The sequence below is a fragment of the Bos mutus genome, chromosome 15, assembly GCF_027580195.1.
Source record: "Bos mutus isolate GX-2022 chromosome 15, NWIPB_WYAK_1.1, whole genome shotgun sequence".
In the NCBI taxonomy this organism is placed as follows: domain Eukaryota; kingdom Metazoa; phylum Chordata; class Mammalia; order Artiodactyla; family Bovidae; genus Bos; species Bos mutus.
The window spans coordinates 56,065,530-56,084,659 of NC_091631.1; the positions used below are offsets into that span (position 1 = coordinate 56,065,530).

Here is a 19,130-nt window from a genome sequence, read left to right on the forward strand (position 1 = left end):
TCTCAGTGTGCTTGTCCATTCTATGTATCGCACGTGTGTGCATGCATGCTCAGTCATGGCCCACTCTTTGCAACCCCAATGCACTGTGGTCTGCCACGCTCCTTTGTCCCTGGAATTTTCCAGGCAGGAATACTGGAGCAGGTTGCCATTTTCTACTCCAGGAGATGTTCCCAACCCGAGGCTTGAACCACCCTTGTTTCCTGTGCATCCCCTGCATTGCGGGCTGATTGCTGCTGAGCCACCAGGGAGGCCCCATATATAGCACGGGGAACCATATTCAACACCATATGACAAGCCATATGGAAAAGAATATAAAAAAGGAATGTATATATGTATAACTGAATCACTCTGCTGTACAGAGGTAATTAACACAACATTGTAAATCAACTATACATCATTAAAAAAATAGAGAACTGAAAAAAAAAAATAAAGTGGTCTCAGTGTGGATATGACCTAAAGGCTGTAAGTCAGTCTTGGGACTTAAAACCCTAACCTGGGCCCACGAGCCACCTGCCAGGCACATGGGGTGCCCTGCCCCCTTGCTCTAAAGACACTGTTGGTCCCACAGGGCGGGTGTTAGGGTTGTGGGGTTGCAAGAAACCCGGGAAGGAGGCTACTCACCGCTCGGTATTTGACCAGGTAGTGTCGGATGGGGGAGCCGCCGTCGTCTTGCTTGATCAGCTTCACCTTAATAGAGTTTCCATCCTCTCCCATCTGCCCTTCGAGCTTAGGTGCGCTGGGTTCCCCTGAAACAGCCAGGGAATTCACATGACATTTTCATCCACACAATGAAAATCCAATCCATCAAAATGAGATGCGGTGATGGAGTGGGGCTGGACTCTTGATTTCTCAGCAATTCAAATGGTTAAAAAGCAAAACATGTAAAACTTTGAATTCCAATTAGATGCCTCAGTCTTAACCCAAACTGAGAACGCCTTTCGAAAATGTTCTGGGAAACTATCCTCCCTCCTAGTATAGTCCTTTCACCATTTTAAAGAGGGATTTTTTTTTTTTGGCCTGTCTCTTCCTGGTGCTTGCATTTTCTGTTAGCTGCTCTTACAACTGCAGATTTAACTTTCATAAACCTGGTACATTTTGAGGAATAGCCTGAAATATGGGAAAATGTAGGCATTTAAGGAGAAAATTTACACCCATAAAATAATGTTTCAAAGCAGCCTATTTTCTCCCTGGGATATGTGATCTATTCCAGGGGTCTAATTCCTAACAGGAGTGGAATGATGCTGCATTCTTGTGACCAGCTTTTGCATGAATTAAATTTTATGACTTAGAGTCATTAAAAAAAATAACAGGTTTCCAGTTGTGATTAAGTAAAGCATGATTTGCCATAGGCAAGTTTCCTGTAAGTATTCTGCATTTATGGCTCAACTGCCTTGGTGATAATCCTTGGTGCCTTGTATTAATGGAACATTCATTAAAGTCTTTTTGTGAGAAAAGAGAGGGAAAAAATGTCTTCAGCATTTCTCAACAGAGAAAAAGTCGATGTTTCTCTATTTTTTGCAGTAACACTGTGAATCCAGGTTGACAAGAAAGATGAGCTTGTATGTGACCAATTCTGAGGGCTGGGATGGTTCTCCTGTAAGATGCTAATTTATTTTAAGAGAAACTATTTCATTAGTGTATGTTGAAAGCCATGAGATGACAGAACATCTGTTATAAAAAGTTAAAATGAAGATTTAAAACACTTGGGACCCTGGCATTTCTGGTGGAAACCATCTCTTGTATCTATTTCATGACCTCAGACAGAAGATTTGCAGAGCCTATAAAACAGTTACCTTCTGGGTGGGTGGTCCTGGCTTGTTCTCTGGAAGACAGAATCTCAGACATGGGACAGAAGAGCTGGGAGAGGCTTGTCACCAGGCTTTGGACCTCATCACCCACAAGTATGTTGCTTGGTAAGGCCAGCCCACCCCACCCAACTCGCTTAGTTATGCTGAGAACCTCGCGATGGCCGAGGGGGCTGCTTTTCCCTTTGAGACCAGGAGGAACCAGAGACAAAACTGACGAGAGCCCTGCTACTTGGTCTGGGCGGGCCCCTGGCACACCCCCTGGAAGCTCGATTAACAGGATTGCAAGGTGCACCTGTACTGGCCATGGGGCTACAAAAAGCGGCAACAGGGAGGCTGTGTAATCCTAATGTCTGTGGGATAAAGTATTTACGAAAAGTTGTGCTTGTGACTTGCTTCCTTTAATCAGTGACTAAGGAAAAAGAAAAACAAAAAGATAAATGGGCTTCAGATAGACTTGTCCTGTTTTTACACCACTGTCTAGCCACCAGCACCAATTATTCAGTGGAAAATACTTAGAAATTCTGTTTAGATAATGTCTAAGTGTGCGTGCTTTTCTAATTCTTTTGGATCATTATACATCTTAGACAATAATTAATTATGCCTTATGCCCCATCAGACATATCCAGTGCTAAAAAGAAAACTCCAAGTGAAATATATTTTAGAGTAGGGAAGGAAGCCTGTGTAGATTCACCAATGCTGAACATTGAAGTAGGAGATGCGGAAGAAATTACAGATTCTACTCTCTCACTGAATTGGGGTGACCACCGCATCCTGGTTAGCCTGTGACTTTGCAGGTGCTAGCACTGCAAATCCTTTACCCTGGATAAACCCTTAGTCCCAGGTGAAATGGGATGTTGGTGACCCTGGACTGAATGAAGACTCCCATTAATCGTAATAATTTTCTGGATTCAGAATTGCAACACTGACTCTGTGGTTAATGATCTCTTTGCCTGAAGAAGGAGAGGAGGAGGTGGCATCAGTGGCCCTTCCAACACACCCACCAGGCAAGGACCTGTCCCTCCTCCGAGACCTCCCAGGAAGGGGAATAGAGATTACTCCATTGGGGCTGCTCTGCTGCCCTGAATATCCCTTTAGAACTGAATGCTACGGAGGCCACAGTAGAGCCCAGGGGGTTTAGTGCCTTGGCCAGGTCACCGCCTCAGTCTCCAGGTTTGCAAAACACCAGATGCTCCCAAGGGCTCCTTCTTATTCTGACATCACTGTGACAGTCGCCATGCTAGGTCGAGCTCTCAAGAGCACCCTGGCTGTGTTCATGATGCCGTAAAACATAGGACACCAAATCTGGGATGTTCAGTCAATTTTAGGGAAATGCGCCCCCAAGATTAACAATTCCATATCTCTTTGCCACAAAATTGCCCATTTTTCTACAAATTAAAAAAAAGTCATTTCAAAAATTCCTGTCTTTGAAAAAACAGACCCTAAGAGTCTTTCAAAGATATGTGAACAAAAATCTCGCCAAGGGAACCTTGTGAAAACCAAAAGCCCCAATGACCTGCTCTTACGTTTGGATTTGTTTCAGAAAAAAATATAGACGGGATCACAGAGAAATCACTCAAAACTATACCATGGAACACAATTCTAACATCTACCGAAGTTAGAACACTATAATTTGCTATCATTTTATTCGAGTGACTACCATGGAACCCTGATATGTATTGCTTTCTCATAGAATTCAGGGCATTTTATATCATATCATGTATTTATTTTTTACTTTTTGGCTATACTGCACGGCCTGTGGGATCTCAGCTCCCTGACCAGGGATCTAATGTGGTTAGATCTAACCCTGGAGTGGAAGCATGGGAGTCATAACCACTGGACCGACAGGGATGTTCCTATATCATTTAGAGTGCTTTAAAGATGATTTATTCACCAAATGCACATCCAGTATCTATTAGGTACCATGTAGTCCATTAGGCGTTCGAGTTTCAATGGTGATTAAAACAAGATTTTGTTTGCTAAATGAAAAAACGTACTCAATTCTTATTCAGTTCTTTGAATGGTGGGGCCCTTGTATAGAAATCTAATTTTTCCTATGATGGTGTTTCTAAAGGAAGATCCTATTGGACTAATATCATAGAGATTATGATCAACTTTATGGCCATGCAACTTGCTGTCAGTACACACAGATGTGGAAAGAGTGATATTTGTTTAATCAGTTGCCTTATTCATCTTCAAATGTTCACTGGGAGCCAATATTTTTAAAGATTAGAAATGCGTGAAAGAAATGATTTCCTAAGCTCTCTGCAAAGAGAATGTTCCAGCCCTGCCTGATGAGGGACGCCAAAGAAATGGACCTGCATTCAGGAGGCTGGCTGCTTTACTGAACACATTAAGAGAGGAAATTATTTAGAGGGTCCCAACATGCACTCTGTTCCGAGATGGCTGCTCTGATTGAAATCATTATGGGTAATTTCAGAAAAACCAATATTGTAATTATTTGTAAACGTTGGTTTGCAATTCAGCAGCAATCGGCAGGTGGCTCCGAGAAAACCCCTGGGGTTAATTATACCCTCTGAGTTTAGCTTTAACCATGAGTCAAATTTTTTCCCCCAAATATTTTATGTAAAGACTAAAACAGCAGGATTCGTAAAAATAAACCTTGTCGATAACAAACATAAAATATCAGGCAGTTCTGGTATTTTCTAGAAGAATGCAAATCATGTATGCAAGGAAAAAAAAAAAAAGAATGTACCAGAGAGACCACATACAGTCAAAAATATTACTGGCAGGTCCTATAAATTCCCCTTAGAAACCATAATTGAGATGTGTATTTCTGGCCATGCAGATTGTAGGTTCTTCTTTATAATTACGGTGCTACTGGGCCCTAAAATCAGAGTCAGCTTCATGTCTTTCCCCGAGTCAGCAGAAGCCCTGGGATCAGCAAACTACTGCTGGATATCTGAATCCCACAACAAAAATTCTAGCAAGCCCACAGCCTCTGAACAGCAACTGTGAATTTTGGAAGGAAAACAATATCTACTGCTCACTCAAAGAGCTCAAGAACCTAGAGTTGTATGTTCTGAATGGAACGTTAATTGGCTGACAGGCCTCCCTGAGACAGGCTGGACCTGGGTTCTCTCTTCACTGCCTCTGCTTTCTCTTTCATCAGGACCCCACAGGGGCTTCTGAGAAAACCCAATGATGGGCATAGGGCCTGCATTAGAATCTTTTACTATCAAATAAGATTGCCTGGCATTAAAAATACTGTTTGCTCTGTTTATCCTAATGCCTCTTCCCCCTTACCGATTATTTCTTATAAGTGATTTCAAACTGTTGGTTTTAAGAAGTCCAAAATGTATGATGCAGCTGATCTGATGTGACACCTATTTGATTTTTCCAACTCAGGAATATTCAAAATTACACCAAGAGGTCACAAGTTTGAATGGGCCTTAGGGGGATCAGCAAATTACCAAAGGGAATCAGGATTAATTATTAGACCACTAATTCTCCTTCCTCAGACCAACCTCTTAGCCCTAATGTTAAACAGATCAATGTGATCTATGCCACACACACTCCTGGAGCCTCAGAACCTCCCTGATGGTGCTTTGGCAGCAGCCTGGCCATTCTATTCAGAGGTGGTTATCTTATACCCAAGAGCGGCCGGCAGCGCTTGGGCTGGCATCGATTTGTCTCAAGCACCGCTCCCCCAAATCAGGCCTTCGGAGGAAAGCATTCTTTTTCTCCTGAACACTTCTCTCCTAATTGTCAAGGACTCGCTGCGCCAGTGTGATCTGACCCTTTGGCATCCTTGTCCCTGGCTCTGAGGAGTGCTGGGGTACAGAATGAGTGGTCATGGGCGTGGCCAGCTCCCTCGTTTCTACAGAGAAAAGATGCTTGGCTCTCTGTGGCCACGCTCATGGAGGCACCCAGTCCACAAAGCTTTCCAGTGCGGGTTTTCTCGGGAATTGTGAATGAGTGCTGGGGGGAGGGTGGGGAGGCTTGGTACTACTGAGGACAAGTTAAACAGCGGTAAATGAACTCTGACAGACCGAACCACAGAAATACCAAATCCCTTCTCGTGGGTGTCATGAAAACACCAACAGATTAATTGATCAATTATCTTTGTTTCATCATCCTAAAAAGAAAATATGACCACGAAGGTATGGCTTGTGGTTATGGGGCTGATCCAGGCTGAGGAAGTTAAAGACAGAAATAACTGCCATCACCACCAATTAACTCGGCTCCTGCCTCCGAGGCCACAAAGCGGGGCGGGGGTTGTGAACATCTCCAACAGTAGTTCATGGACGTTAGGTGAGTTATGAAGAAGCATGAGGCTCCTGGGAGGTTCAACCCTCCTCCTGGTAAACCCCAGGGAAATGGGCACTTTCCATGGCCCCCAGTCTCTGCCCACGGGATTCGGGCTGATATACGTCACTGCCTTGGTCCCTTCAAGCTAGCTTTCTACCCTGGTAACCACCAGTGCAGGGAATCCTTGGGAATAAAGGCAATTAGAACAGAACCCCTGGTGAAAAGTCTATGTCGACCTGCCAGAGACCGTGGCAATCCAGACACACAGCTGTAAAAAATAAAGGAGGGGGTGGAAGGGATGGTTAGTGATGTTTTCAATCTAAGAAGGAAGAGTGGGTGTTAAAAAAGAGTTTAGTTCATCAGAATCAGCATTTCCTAGTACGAGTCAGTGTCAGTAGCTAAAGAAAAAAAAGATCATTATAAATGGGTGGGGTGGGATCCATGCTCAAACATGCTGCACGCGGAAGGGAGGGCGGGGAGGGTGCAGGGGGCGTCTCATCACACACATGCTGGTGCGGAGGGGAGTCCCATTTACACAGAGTCCTTGGTAGCTGATGGATCACCAGAGAAAGCAGGCCCTGCAGTTATGTGATGCTGTGATATTAGAAATAAACTTTGACACCAGGGGGCTCAAATTTTTGCTTCCAGCAAACCCATGCCTGTGCCCTGGGCCATGTGTCTGCGCTTCCCTGTCATAGACCCTGCCTGCAGAGCTCTGTGGGCTCAGGGTCCAAGTGCCCCAGGGCTGGTGCTCAATGCCTGTGTTCATCTCTCCTCTTCTGGACAGAAACTGTAGGTGCACAGAACATCCAGCATACGTTAAACACATCCTAGGCAATTTGGGGGGGTGGTGGTGGAGGGTAGTGGACACTGAGTTTAATCATTTGTGGGTGTACAACCTACCCATTGCTCACTTAAATAATTTTCATTAGGCCTAACTCACCTGAAAGCCTTACTTAAGCCTAGAGGAACCACCCCTAAGTTTTATTTCTCTCCCCTGTAAATTTTATTTGCTCCAGCCTCTCCATTCCCTTCCATTCTATTACTAAGGGCCATTTCCCACCGTGTCTTGCTCGTCTGAGTAACAGTCCTCTGCCTGCCCTCCTTGCAAAAGGCAGAAGAGGCGTGATTTGATGAGGGGGGTGATCACACTTCGGAATTCCACAGTCTCCCAGTGTTTTAGTACTGGCCACATTTCCTACTGACAGCCAAGATCACAGTTAAGGTGTGTTTCTAGGGCAGCTGCAAGAAATACCTTCAAACATTTCTAGCCTCGCTTAAAATGTCTGCAAGAGATAGCTCCTCAGAGGTGTGAATTAGCTTCTACCTTGTGCTTCATTCTGAATCACAGCATTGCACAGAAATGACTAACCTTGGGTTTAAAGAAGAAACTAAGGTTTCAGCCCAGGTATCTGCTCATACTTCAGCTTCCAGGGGGAAGGTTCAGCATCTGAGCAGTCATCTCAAGTTCGAAAAGTGCCTGTCTCCCTTGAAACCACATTTTTGGAGTGGGACTTGGAGTTTAGACAATTGTAGGCTCCCAGTGTTTTTTCTTCTGCCTTAAGATGCACAGATCAAGGTAATTTTTAAAGCTAGGTCCAAGCTCTAAGCATAACAGAGGTTCCCTGACTTGGGGACCACGGCTGGTGCCATGCATACGTGCTCAGTTGTGTCTGACTTTTTGAGACCCTGTGGAATGTAGACCACTGGGCTCCTCTGTCCATGGGATTTCTCAGACAAGAATACTGGAGCGGATTGCCATTTCTTCCTCCAGGGGATCTTCCCGACCCAGGGATCGAACTGCAGTCTCCTGCGTTGGCAGGCAGACTCTTTCCCAGAACCACCTGGGAAGCTTCGGGGACATCCCTCCTTTATTTCATATGATGTAAATGCTGAACATCCTCTTGTTTGGAAATGAGGACCCTCCCATCCAAGATCCTGTCCAGGAGTCTGACTGTAAATGGGACTGACTTGGGGCTCTGTGGCCATGCCCAGAGAGCTGAAGCCCTCACAGGGGTCAATGTGAAGGGTAACGGGTGCCACATACAGGGTTCACACACGTGGGGCACACGGGACACAGGGCAGACCAGGGACAGAGCACATGCGAGACGAGCGGCTGATGGTTCTGTTCGTGCGGATGTCGCCCAATCAGCTCTCCCAGAAGCGAGGTCGCCGGGGACCCCTCGCATGCACGGGCACCCTGGGGGTTACTGGTGTTAGTTTCGCTTTCGTGCTCATTGCAGCCTCTATGTGTCTCAGGTTGTGATGTGAAGTTCAAATTTCCAGTTAGGAGGGGATGGCACGCATGTGACTCCCAGGGCAGGTTTGAATGGGTGTTTGATTTTACTCGGGGGGGAGCTGTGACCAGAGGCTGCATTTTCCTGTCGTGGTTATAGTAAGCAAGAAATGCTTTCACAGGACTGTGACAGTCACAATATTAACGGATTATTTTGTCACTCCTTTGAGCTTTATTAGGCTCTAAGTTTATTTCCTTTGCTGCAAGGGTCAATGGTGTGCCTTTGGATTACATGGCGATCATCAGTCATGGTAATTGTTAAGTGACTTTTGCTTTGATTTTTCTTTCCTCCTGCCTGGGGCGGGTGGCAGGTCACTTGCAAAGTGATACCTTGGCCATTACAGCCAAACTGCTCTAATTCCAAATTCTTAAATCTCTCATTTCAGAAAGTCCTCAATCTGCATGAATTTTACGAAACACTCTCACTGGTTTCAAGCAAATACAACCTTTGTGATGGACACATTTCTCTCTGTAGGTGTTCAATGTTATGTTTTCATGGAAATGTGACATTTTATAACAACTGTGCTTTGGAGAACTACTGGATAAAGTGAGATAACCATGCTATAAAGCTCACTTACAACACTGCTTTCTGGGAAATAAAGTTTATGAACTATCTGATAAAAATTCAAGGGTGCAAATTCGGCTGTGGTTAAAGTGATTTTACTGTAGCCAGATTTCTTGAAGCAAAACATTAAATTGAAGGCGTCTTGGTATCAAATTGTCATCTAAAGGCTCCAAAGGCTGATGAATTTTGGACGTGCATTGAGAAAAAGAGGAAATCTCTCAAATGAGTTCGCTTAGGAAATCCGAGACAGGAAGAAATGAGTGGGCCCTATGTGCCAGGCTGTGGTCCCAGATTTATTTCATGATTCAGAACAAAGAGTTTTACCTTCTGTTCACCAGCGTGGACGACATCATCAGCACCATGCAAGCCACATGACAAAGTCACATGATACGCACGCACATGATTGGTTGAAAGGAAAGTGGAGGAGATCACATGGAAAATACAAAAAAATCAAAAACTGATGTAAACAATGGGCAGGGAGAGAAATCAACAACAAAATCACAGACTAAATAAAAGGAGAAATTAAATTAAATTAGCAGCATATATAAGAAACACTGGGAGAGCAGTAAAACTGCCCAGTAATAGAAGACTAATAAATCATAAAGAGCATTTGGTTAACAACACCGATAAGCATTAGATACAGCTGCAACACTGCATATTAATACCACATCAAGGAGCAGGGACACTTGTTTTGAAATGGGGAGTTGTCTCTGTCAGGACCCGGATGCCAGAGTCAGTCCAGGAGACTGCTGAAGGAGAAGAAAAAGGCAAGTTATTCTTCACAGATTCCAGACATGTCTCGGCATCCTTGGGAAGCAAGGGCAATGAAACAGAGCATGGTCATGAAGGAAGAGTCCCATGATTGGGTGCCCTGGAAGAATAAAATATCATATTACACTGAGAAAAGTCACTTCATGTTTCCTTTGGAGCGATGAGGAGGGGGGTGTGGACCGAGTGAGGTCTGCTGGGTGCAGGCAGAGAAGATGGCCAGGAGTCTCATCTTCCTTCTCTATTCGTCTACTCAGGTTATCCAAGGGCCGCCACGACACACCCCGATCAAGACACATCTAAGAGGGGGGGCCACTATTTTGTTCCCTACATCTGTGAGTCTGCTTCTTTTTTGCCATAGTCACTAGTTTGCTGTATTTTTTAGATTCTCCATACACGTGACATCATACGTTATTTGTCCTTCTCTGTCTGATTTATTTCACTTAGCATAAGGGTTACCAGTGAGGAACAAGTACCAACTATTTGGTTTAAAACAAGCTACAAGGATATATTGTACAACACAGGGAATAGAGCCAATATTTTATGATAACTACAAATGGTGTATAACCTTTAAAATTGTGAATCATTATATTGTACACCTGTAACTTATAATATTGTACAGCAACTATACATCAATAAGAAATAAAATAAAAAAGTAAAGAACCATGAAGCAGTCTAATATTCTAGAAAAATAATAAAAAAAAAGAGGCCAGTGAGGAAAGGGAATAGGTTTCCTTCTGGGGGTTGAGGTCAGAGCTCTGTCACAGCAGAAACTGAATCGCTGGCCCAACGAGCTAAGAGTTGGACATTAGACACATGCTTGGGCATTTGTGGATACAGTTATCTCTTTAGACTTGCAGTGAACGGATAAGACATGAACATGATTTCTACAATGAAAAGTAGTTTTCTTCTTTGGATATGTCTACATTCCCTTTTGACCTGTGTCCTATTTATATCTGATTTTTTACTCTACGACTGTTTCTTCTTAAGGCCTTTTGGCTTCCCCACCTTAACTTGCACAGGCCAAGGGGCATTTTGGCTGTCACCAGTAGAAGCTAACTAACAAAGAAGGTAGACAGAGAGGCAAGGTGAAGATTCGTTTCTGCCCAAAGCACACCACTGTTTAAAAGTGATTCGAGAGAAATGCTTCAATCAAGCGAGGACCCTGGTCACTGTGGGCTGGTACAGTGTTCGCTTCTCACTGTCTGACGCTGCACAGGATCTGGCATGTTCCAACCACAGGTGTCTGCAGGGACTATACACAACTGAGCAGTTTCTCCTTTTTATATTTGAAAGTGAAAGTGTTAGTCACTCAGTTATGTCCAACTCTTTGCGACCCCATGGACTATAGCCTGCCAGGCTCCTCTGTCCATGGAATTCTCCAGACAACAACAGTGGAGTGGGTAGCCATTCCCTTCTCCAGGGAATCTTCCTGACCCAGGGATCAAGCCCAGGTTTCCTGCATTGCAGGCAGTTTCTTTGCCGTCTGAGCCAGCAGAGTACCTTCATTCACTCATAATTATAAATGGATCCACACACACATACACACAGAAAGCAAAAAGCAAAAGACACTGTTTATATTCACCCCTATTGACCAATGATCAACAGATTTTTGGATGCTTCTAGCTACTCTGCTGTTATTCCCACTGCAATTCACATGTGCTACATTCTGCCTTGCAGTTTAGAAATATATTCATGCTCAACACGGGCTGCTGCTCAATCGAGTCTGTCTTTCTATTCTGCCAGTAACCACTGGGACTTACAATTTGGGTCAGTAGTCAAGTGGTTCAAAATAAAGGAGACTCAAACTTTCTTCTCTTTGGATGTCACTACTCATCATTTAATCTGTGGGCAGACATGCTTGATGTTTAAAAATGAAACCTACATCAGGGGAGAGACACTTAATTCCTCCATAACAAAAAACTGGATCCAAGATTGTGTTTTACTTCCAGAGAAGACCAACCTACAGTGAGAGACACCTTAAATACAACCCAAGTTGTGCAAGGACATTGTGTAGCCTTTTCCTGCTACACTCGGCACGGCATACACACTGCGCCCAAGATGCAGAGGATTGGGGCGTCACTGTTAGCAGAAGAGAGGGTGCTGTTAGTCTCATTCCTTTTCCAAAATGCAAAGAAACCCATCATTTGAATTAAACCCATGCGAGCACAGCTCACTGTCGCCTGCCTGCTCTGCTGACAAAACGAAACCTCAAAAGCATCAGGAATTAAAATTCACTGCAGCACGCACACGGAGGGAACACCAAGAAAGCAGACTCTAAGCTATGTTCTGCAGGAGAAAAAAATAACCATTTCATGCAACACGCAGGAACTCTTTTCTTCTCTGTTCAATTATGCATCAGAAACCCTGGCCCGCAGAGTAGAGTGGGAGCCATATTTTGCATTCTTGCTTTCTGCCTTCTGCTCTGAATGCCTTTAATGGGATGCATGCCATTTTCCCTGTGTACTCAGAAATATTATTAAATCTAAAGCTCACATATTATTATGGACACACACACACATGCTCCAGTTGACTCGTCAGGGGTTTCAGGCCTAACACACAAACACACTTCATTAGAGCATCACAAAGATGAGTTTGGGACATGTTTCAGGTTGTAATAAGTGTAATGTTTTCCACGACGGGAAAGATGGGACAGTTTGGCCCTGACTCCACCATTAGGAGATGGATTCCAGAACTTTCATCTGGACTCTCCACACACAAACTTGAGAGCCTGGTAGTGCTTTCTCAGGCCATAATTTTTCTAGCACGAGGGAGGTGGCCCAGGTGTGCTCAGGGCACACACGTCCTCTCTCTGCGGGAGCAAAGGAGGGCGCGTGGTTGAGGAGCAGAGGCTCCCTCCTGCCTCACCGCTCCCTTTCCCCAGGCAGCCAGCTTCTCTTGTTCCTTCGCTTATTTTCAGTCGTTCAGGTATTTTATTTTAATGTGTGTGTGAGCATGTGTGTGTCTCTGTGTGTGCATTTCTCTGTGAGTGTGTTTCTGTGTGTGGGGGGTCCTCTGTGTGTCTGTGTTTCTCTGGGTGTGTCTGTGTCTCTCTGTGTGTGTTTGTGTGTACGTGTGTGCATGTGTGTATATCTGTGTGCGTGTGTCTGCACATGTGTCTGTCTCTGTGTGTGCACGTGTGTGTCCCTGTGTGTGTCTCTGCGTGTGTGCCTGTGTGTGTATCTGTGTGTGCACATGTGTCAGTGTCTCTGTGTGTGCATGTGTCTGTGTGCATGTGTTTGTGTCTGTGTGTGCACGTGTCTCTCTGTGTCTATGCGTATGTGTCTGTGTGCCTGTGTGTGTCTCTGTGTGCGTGTGTGCGCGCCTGTGTCAGTGTCTCTGTGTCTGTGTCTCTGCATGTGTGCCTGTGTATCTGTGTGTACACATATGTCAGTGTCTCTGTGTGTGCATGTGTGTGTCTGTGTGTGTGTCTCTGCGTGTGTGCCTGTGTATCTGTGTGTGCATGTGTGTCAGTGTCTGTGTGTGCGCATGTGTCTGTGTGCCTGTGTGTGTCTCTGTGTGTGTTTGTGTGTCTCTGTGTCTCTCCGTGTGTGTCTGTGTGCCTGTGTGTGTCTCTGTGTGCACGTGTGTCAGTGTCTGTGTGTGTGTGTGTGTGTGTGCACATGTATCAGTGTCTCTGTGTGTCTATCTGTGTGTGTGCACACCTCTGCAGTGGAGAGACAATGAAAGCTGGGAACAGATGCTCTCCTTTTGTCTTCTCAGCATTTCTCTAACCCTTGTCTGTTTTTTAACTTGCGGGTACATTTGGAAAGGTCTCCTGTGCACAGAGCTCTCTTCAAGAATCATTCCTGTCTTTTGGTGATGCTAGAGCAGACAGCATGCTTAGGGACCCACACCAGGAGAGGAGCCTCCGAGCATGCCTAACTGTTGCTTTCAACACTCAGGGGGCCGGGGCAGCACTGGGACCCAAGAGTCCACTCTACACAAGCAGCAGTCAGGCCCAGGCAGCTAAGCTCTCTACTCACTAGTTGCTTCGGTGGTTGTAAGAGCAGGAAGAGGCCAGGTTGCTATGGAAACATGAAGGATGGAAAGGGCACAGAAAGGTGAAAGAGAGAACAGAGATAAATTAAATTTACTGATACATACATGTATGTGTGTATATATATTAAGACACTGTTATAGAGAAAAAAGAGATGGTAAAGGAGGTATGCTCTCATTTCCTTCTTCCCTGATTTATCAGTATGAATGTAGATATTTTAAAGAGATTATCAGAGGTTTTGCTGACAAATTACTCTCAGATGGCAAGTAATAATGTAACTCTTATTTATTCTTACTGCAAATTCTAGCTACTGCATGCTGGGCATTGTGTCTTGTATTTCTCCTACTTAAACTTTGATTTTCATACATACCTACAAAGTAAGCAGACTCTATCCTTCCTTTGGGAAATAAGGAGTCTGAGGTTCAGAGAGGTGGGGTGACTCATTCAAGGTCAGGGAACTGCACGCCAAAGCAGGGGAGCTTGGAGCTGAACCTGGTCGCTGAATTCCTATTGTTCAAGACCACTGCCTGGCAAGCAGTGCAAGAGTGGTGGGCTGTTTCCAAGTCAGACAGATGCCACAAAGGGCTCTGGGCTTGGGGCTCGGGTCACTCCCGCGTGCAGGGCTTCTGATGCACCACGGGGATACGGCCAGCTGAGCGGCCTTGCCGCTGCACTGACTGGGCGCTGAGCACTGGCTGCCATGACACCCTGGGTCTTGTTCAGCTGCCGTCTCCCTGCTCTTTCCCCTAGGAGCACTGGGTTCACCACTGCAAAGAGTGGGAGGCCTGGGGTGCTCCCACCCCCGAGGACTCAGGGGAACAGAAGGACAGGGCAGCTAAGTGAAACGAGGTGGTAAATGAGAGGAGCCCAGACACGGCGACAAAGCTGGAGGCTGCCCAGGTGACACCACTGCCAGACTTAGTGGCACTGCTCCCGGGTGGCAAACAGCTTGATAAACCCCAGGTTTGCTGTTATTTGGGAGTGGGGTGTGATGACTTCTGCTGTTTTCTAGAGAAGAAAAGCAAGGCTCCCTTGTAAAGGGTTAAATAATTTGCCTAATGCCTTCTGCCAGGCACATCTGCAAGCAGGCACTGTTTCTTCTCCCACAAATATTTACAAGAAACGTATGCAGTTATGGAGACAGCAAAAGCTACAGGCCTTGCTATCTAATTTCAATGTCTGAACCCAACTGTGCCAATTAAAATGCCGGGTGAAAACATAACACCCCTAACATTTCTTATGACCCTGTGGAATTGACATTTTTCTTGGCAAAATCGTTTGGCTTCTCTAAATAATCAGCTGACTACGAATCTGGAGGACAGGGCTGGGGGAGCCACAGCCTTGGGGAGCCTGCCTGCGAGATTTTCTGTCCAGAGCAATGCTTTCCACGCGCCTCCTCCTGCGGGGAGAGCTGCTCCCCCCGCCTCCGGCCCCGAATCTGAGCAGCCTGGTGCCTACGTCTCAACTCATTTGCTCCTCTAAAACCCAGCGCTGCCCTCCACCAACAGAGTGGAATTATCACCCGGTAGAGGAGATCACACCAGACAGACACGCTGTGGCTGGCAGAGAGCCACCTGCAGGGAGATGGAAGATGGAAATGATACTCACTATCCAGATGAGACAACGGAACAGGGGTGGAAGAGCTAGCAGGAGCCGCTGAGGAAAGAAAAATGAAGATTGAAAAAAAAAGATCATCGAGGCACACAGACACTGAAGGGGAAAATGGAAGAGGCAAACCAGCGGTGTCAGTAGGAGAAGCTGACAGGAGTTGCAGCGGGAAGAACTCCATGCAGGAGAACAGGTGGCCTACAGCCCCTCTAGAGCAGGACGCTCTGACTTCAAACCCTGAGCCTGTGCGGCTGCCCAGCCCCGCGGTTCAGGAAGGGACCAGGCCAGGAACAGCTGCAGGGCTCTCCAACCCTGTGAAAACACACAGGCAGTTCAGCAGCTGTCTCCACAGGATCAGATGTCTGGAGGGAAAGACACCTGGCCCCCAGCTTAAGGTGAACCAACAGAAAAGGGGAAAGTGACCTTGGCTGTGACGTTACCTACCTCTTCATGTGTTTACCTACACAGATGGCACATATTTATAGTAAAATGTGTGCGTGCATCACTCTCTGATTTTAAGGTCCCGATAAAATAGAAACAATCGTCCTCCTTAATGCTGTGACTGGGCGAGGTTGGGATGGTTTGGGATCTGGATGTTACGACAGCCACCGCTGTCCTCCAAACACTAGGAAATGTGGTGCTCTGGCTGCTGCTGTGTGTGCGGAGGACCAAGCAAATTAACATTGAGCCAGGGCACTTTGAAGGGACTGGGACTAACCAAGTAATGCTAACCAGCTTTCTGCATGGTGAACCTTTAGAAATGGTGCATTTGAGACATTTTGGACACTGAATGGATATTTAATTTTTCAGTGGCAACTATTCAGAAGCTGTTCCATCAATAATCACAGAAAACAGGCCCCTTTGAGAGCTAGATAAAAATTTGGAAAAACGTCACCCTATCTCCAATACTGTCTTGACACTCATGGTTAGGTCTTTCTCTTGCCTTCTAGATGAGGTTACCTCGTTAAACCATCCAGAACAATGTCACTGGAATCAGAGCAAGACAGGCTACTAACTCAATATGACTTGACAGTCTGGTTAATTCTGATAAAAGTGTATCTCTCTCTGTTTCTCGTTCTTTCTCTTTTATTTTTTTTGACTTAATTGGTTGTACAGTTGTCCATATTATTCTGGCTGAGGGATGGGGTTTTATATACCTTAATCACAATATATTGCAATGCATTAACATATTTGCCATGTGGCATCTAAGGGGCAAAATATGAAACAACAAATTTCAAGGTGTCACTTTTAAAAAGTAGAGACTCACTTGTAATCTTTATACCCTTGTGAGAAATTGTCTATTTCACTTCATGGTACAGAAGCAATTGAAGAGGTAACATTCAGCCAATGAGATTCTGAAGGTGTGTGGTTCAACCATGGAGGAAAGAGTCATAATAAATTATCATGTCACTTCTTCAGGGTTTCAGTAGCTCTAAGAAGGAAGCAGCCCCTCCTGGGGCAAACAGAGGTCATGAGCCTTCCACCTAAAAGCTTCCTAACAGCATGCAGACACCTGGCCTCGAAATACATGAAACAGGGACATCTTTCCAGGCTGGGGTTTCATTGGTCCCGTTGGAGCCTCGGCTTTCATTACCTTCACAGAAACAAAGGAACCTCCCAGCAGGTAAGCCAGACTTTCTAACTGGGTGGCTCCAAAGCAGGAATCCTTGACATATTGGTGGTATTGGCTAGTTTCACCTGCTCATCTCTGCTGTGACATACTCATGCCCCTGTATATGGTGGAGACCATTAAGGAATCATGAAGCAACCCTAATACTGAGACATGTCAAGCAACTTCAAGTGATGAGCAAATGGCTCTCCCCTACACCTCCCAACTCAGAGGGCCAGCAGCATCAACTCTGTCCAGGGTGCCAGCTCCTGCTGACCCTGACCTGTCTCTTCTCAGACCTGAGGGTGTACCCAGGGCCCACCTCTAGGGCCACAGAAGCAATCTGTGCACCTGTATCCCAATATCATAGGAGGTGGATGCACTGTTCGTGGGTGAGATGAGCCAGCCTCAGATGCCCCTGGTTCTTGGGCTTGGCGTAAGCCGGCAGCTAAACTGATGGCTGATCTTGTTTAAGTTCAGATAACCTTTGTGCCTTTCAAGGAATGGGAGTGAGAACTCAGAGAAGGTCCTTCCAAAAACTTATCCTCACTTCCTAGCAGCAGTAATTGGGTTTTGTCTTGGCAGTGGGAAACGCTGGCATCTTCCTTCCAACTGTAACCTTTTCTCAGGATGGGTTTACGCACAACAGGTTACCTTTTGAGCAAGATCCTCACTTCAACCCTAGGAAGGCTATGGAGGTGAGAGGAAAGACCATAACGATCAACTTCAGTGAGAGTATAATCATCTCTCACCCTGCTCAAGTTCTAGAAAAAAAAATTACGTTCAACTCTAAAACTGTGCCATGCTTTCTGTGTCTAAAAGAGGTTTGCTTTCTAATTCACGTTCAACTCTAAAACTGTGCCATGTTCTCTTTGTCTAAAAAAGGTTTGCTTTTTAATTCTTTAAACCATAACTTAATTAGGTGATTGAGAAAACTGACTTTTCATGTGACTAGCAATGCCTGCTGCTGCACTGCATTACTCACGACTGACTTGGAATGAAGGACTGACCCCACCATTTTCCAAAGGACTTCTTGGAATCTTGCTTGGTTAATCATCCATTTTCATACTGGCAGATAACAAACAACAAAATCTAGAGGTCTTCTTTTTAAAAAATATTAAACGCTGGCTTTTAAAACACAGTGTCTGCTATAAAAATTCTCACCTTAAAGAAGGCTGGGCTGGCAATGAATGAAAACCACTTACGACCTTTGAAGTTCAAGACCCAGTTACTCAGATTCAGTACTCAAACCCCAGTTACTGGGTAAACACTCAGAAGGAGGTCTTGCCTCTCTGTGATGTTACTAAGCCAGCCTCTGTTTACAGATAAAGTCCAGAGGAATGGGCACCTGAAGACTGGGTTAAAGATCCAGGAGGAAGGTGCCCTTGAGCCTTCTGGGTGCTCTGAGGGCAGAGCTGAGCTGTCGGCCCAGAGCGGACAGCTGTCAGTCCTCACTGACAACTCCATTCCCCCTCCACTCTATCCGACTTCTTCCAGAACTGGTTAATTCAGGAACCAACTCTGCTGAGAGAGTAGATTTAGCCCTTGTTCAATATCTCAGAATGCCTACACCGAGCTACTTAGTTTCTGCTGGTGCTGCAATATTTCTGAATAAATTTCAAAAAGATAAGCTTCCCTGAGTGCCTTTCAGGAGCTAGGAGCGTTGCATGAAAAGAATGTGCTGCTGAAGACTTCCCTCCACCCTTCTGAGCTCAGCCTGGGAAGAAGCTGAGCCTCAGCGGACGTGAAGCCCGGGGACATCTATGCAGGTAGAGACTGGACCACAGTTCTGCTCCTGGAGGAGGAGGGATGCTCCTGTTACTCTTGCTTCCAGGTCCACTACTTATAGCTTACAAAATTAGGATGTCCTTTTTGGGGAGAATCACCCCCGTCCTTCATTCTTGGCAATACTGCTACTAAGTAGCTGGCTGTGTGTGTGCGCGTGCTAAGTCGCTCAGTTGTGTCCGACTGTGTGTGACCCCATGGACTGTGGCCTGCCAGGCTCCTCTGTCCATGGGATTCTCCAGGCATGAATACTGGAGTGGGTAGCCTATCCCTTCTCCAGGGGATCTTCCTGACCCAGGGATTGAACCTGGGTCTCCTGTATTGCAGATGGATTTTCCCAAACATGGAAATACATGTTGCAAGTAACCTAGTGCTAAAGAACAGAGTTCACCAGTTAAACTGTGGGCTTAACTCCCCTGCAG

General features: G+C 45.6%; 1 protein-coding gene across 17 annotated transcripts in view; it reads right to left on the minus strand.

The window, feature by feature from the left end:
- NCAM1 (neural cell adhesion molecule 1) overlaps positions 1-19,130 on the minus strand; it is a 362,758-nt gene that overhangs the window by 21,692 nt on the left and 321,936 nt on the right. For 9 of the 17 annotated variants that reach the window (XM_070384205.1, XM_070384204.1, XM_070384206.1 and 6 more), the window contains one exon: positions 622-746. In XM_070384205.1, the coding sequence (XP_070240306.1) occupies positions 622-746 (125 nt within the window). Of the gene's footprint in view, positions 1-621; positions 747-13,692; positions 13,735-15,314; positions 15,363-19,130 lie in introns of all 17 variants that reach the window. The other 8 variants (XM_070384202.1, XM_070384201.1, XM_070384203.1 and 5 more) reach the window with 1 other exon arrangement.